Here is a 1955-nt window from a genome sequence, read left to right on the forward strand (position 1 = left end):
CAAAAGGCTCGTGAAACCGAAACTGGTTTCGCAAGCAGCTAAGAACATTCGACTCCACCTTCGAGAGGTCTGAGAAGAGAAGGCTGAATCTGACGACGTGCTTCAGTGTATTAGCCGAGAAGCGGTTGATCTGGAGAATGTCCTCCGCCACCACAAGATTCCTTTGCCCACTTCTCAGGCGCATCCACTGCCTGCATCTTCTTCCCAAACGCCTGCGACCCAAGCGCCTCTAGTCACGCCGCTTGGTGCACTGGAGCCACTTTTGGATTGTGCGCATTTCTACGTGCCACAGGCAATGGAGCTCGACTATGGCAATCCAGAGCCATCATCGTCTGCCAAGGTCGATGATGCTCGACAAGGCCCGGCGGCAGAAAAGTGGCCTGCTGGAAAGTTTGGTCCCTATCTGACAAAGATGGGAAGGCCCACAATCGAAGGGTCAGGATACAGCACCAACAAATTCAATGAGTCCGACCCCGAGCCCACTGAATCTGAGCCAAAGGATGCCACTCCGGCGCAAAAGAACCTTTGGCGGGCTCGCGATCTCAAAAGGAGGAAGCGCAACGAGCAGCGAGCGGCCGTCTTGACGAAGCCTCTCGCGATTACCCCTTGGGAGCAGGGCATGAACCACGCCAAATACGCCCTGAATGTCATCAAGAGGTACAAAGGGGAGTACTTCGCTATCCGGAATTCTTCCCATTGGAACAATTGCAAGAGTCGCAAGTGGATGAGGTGGGGCTATTATGCCAACCACCACATCAAGTACCTCGATGAGCAGCGAAAGCTGCACGAACATGGCGGGATTCCTGCAGGGATCTCCATTCTGCCATGGAACGACCGGTCTGTGCCACCGTTCGTTCCGCCTGTCTGGCCACACATGGATCACCCGGATTCTGACGCGCGCTCTGTTCTTGCGCCACCGGCTCTTACTGCTGCCCCAGTCTCTGCTGATGTGCTGCCAGCCCCAGCTCACACGCGTGGAACCTTGTTCCAACATACCCCCGCGTCCGTCCACTCTGAACCCAACCCACCAGGCCCCCGCGGCCGCTTAATCTGGGTTTCAGGGTCGGCGTTGATTCTCGGAGGAGGAGGAGCGAAGGAACATCGAACGTGCCTAGCACACTACAACCCATACCCATACCATGCTCAGACCATGAGCCAAGGCTCGACTTTCTCCGCAATGACCTCACGAGCACAGAGAAAATCACATCTTTCGATCAACTTCACTTTCTGCATGATGCGGCCGAAGTTGATCGCCTCTGCATGGAAGCCAATCAATGGCCACAACTCCTAGCTTGCGACTTCTGAGGAGCTTGGTTGCACGTGTGCAATAAAGGCCACGCACTCAAGCAACACACTCTCAGTATCAATTGGCACAAGCCGTCATGATACAAAGAGGCAAAGCATGAAAAGCACGAGACCCTGCTAAGGCAGAAGTGTGAGCAAAACCAAGCTCAGGCTGTAGCTGCTGAAGGGTCGGGCAAGAATACCAGGACGGGCACCACCGACACCATCATCGACGAAGACACAAAGATGGATGATTCTGAAAATATCCAGAACCATCCTCAGGAGCCCAACCTGAGCAATCAAGTCCCGGAAGAAGACGTGCCCATGACTGGAGAAAACACGCCCTAAGAGTTGATGCATCCTTCAACCGCTGGCTCATACACTCCCTTCATGGACCCCCCCATATTCAGCATTCATGAAGTCAAACAATGGAGACTGTTCCTTTGCGAGCACCCGGAATACCACCTTCCAGGGGTACCCCACAGCGAAAGAAGTGAGCCATCGCTCATACACCTTCGCAGGCTGTTGCTGGTGGCTGAACTGGGTCCAATGAATGACTCCGCCGAGTTGGCCATGCAATGGCTTGACTTGGTCATTTCTACTCAGCGCAGCACTCATGTCGTGTTGAGAATCAGAGCTATCTTGGAGACTACTACGTTCCCAGTAGGCTT

At 54.2% G+C, this 1955-nt stretch overlaps 1 protein-coding gene across 1 annotated transcript; it reads left to right on the forward strand.

Moving 5' to 3' along the window:
* Window positions 1-295: 295 nt before the first annotated feature.
* Window positions 296-1291, forward strand: PHACADRAFT_203241 (uncharacterized protein; the record flags this gene model as incomplete). The annotated part of the gene is made up of 1 exon (XM_007403275.1): window positions 296-1291. One exon carries the CDS (start codon window positions 296-298, stop codon window positions 1289-1291), a length of 996 nt encoding a protein of 331 aa, XP_007403337.1.
* Between the last annotated feature and the right edge of the window lie 664 nt (window positions 1292-1955).

Source organism: Phanerochaete carnosa (genome assembly GCF_000300595.1).
Source record: "Phanerochaete carnosa HHB-10118-sp unplaced genomic scaffold PHACAscaffold_962, whole genome shotgun sequence".
In the NCBI taxonomy this organism is placed as follows: domain Eukaryota; kingdom Fungi; phylum Basidiomycota; class Agaricomycetes; order Polyporales; family Phanerochaetaceae; genus Phanerochaete; species Phanerochaete carnosa.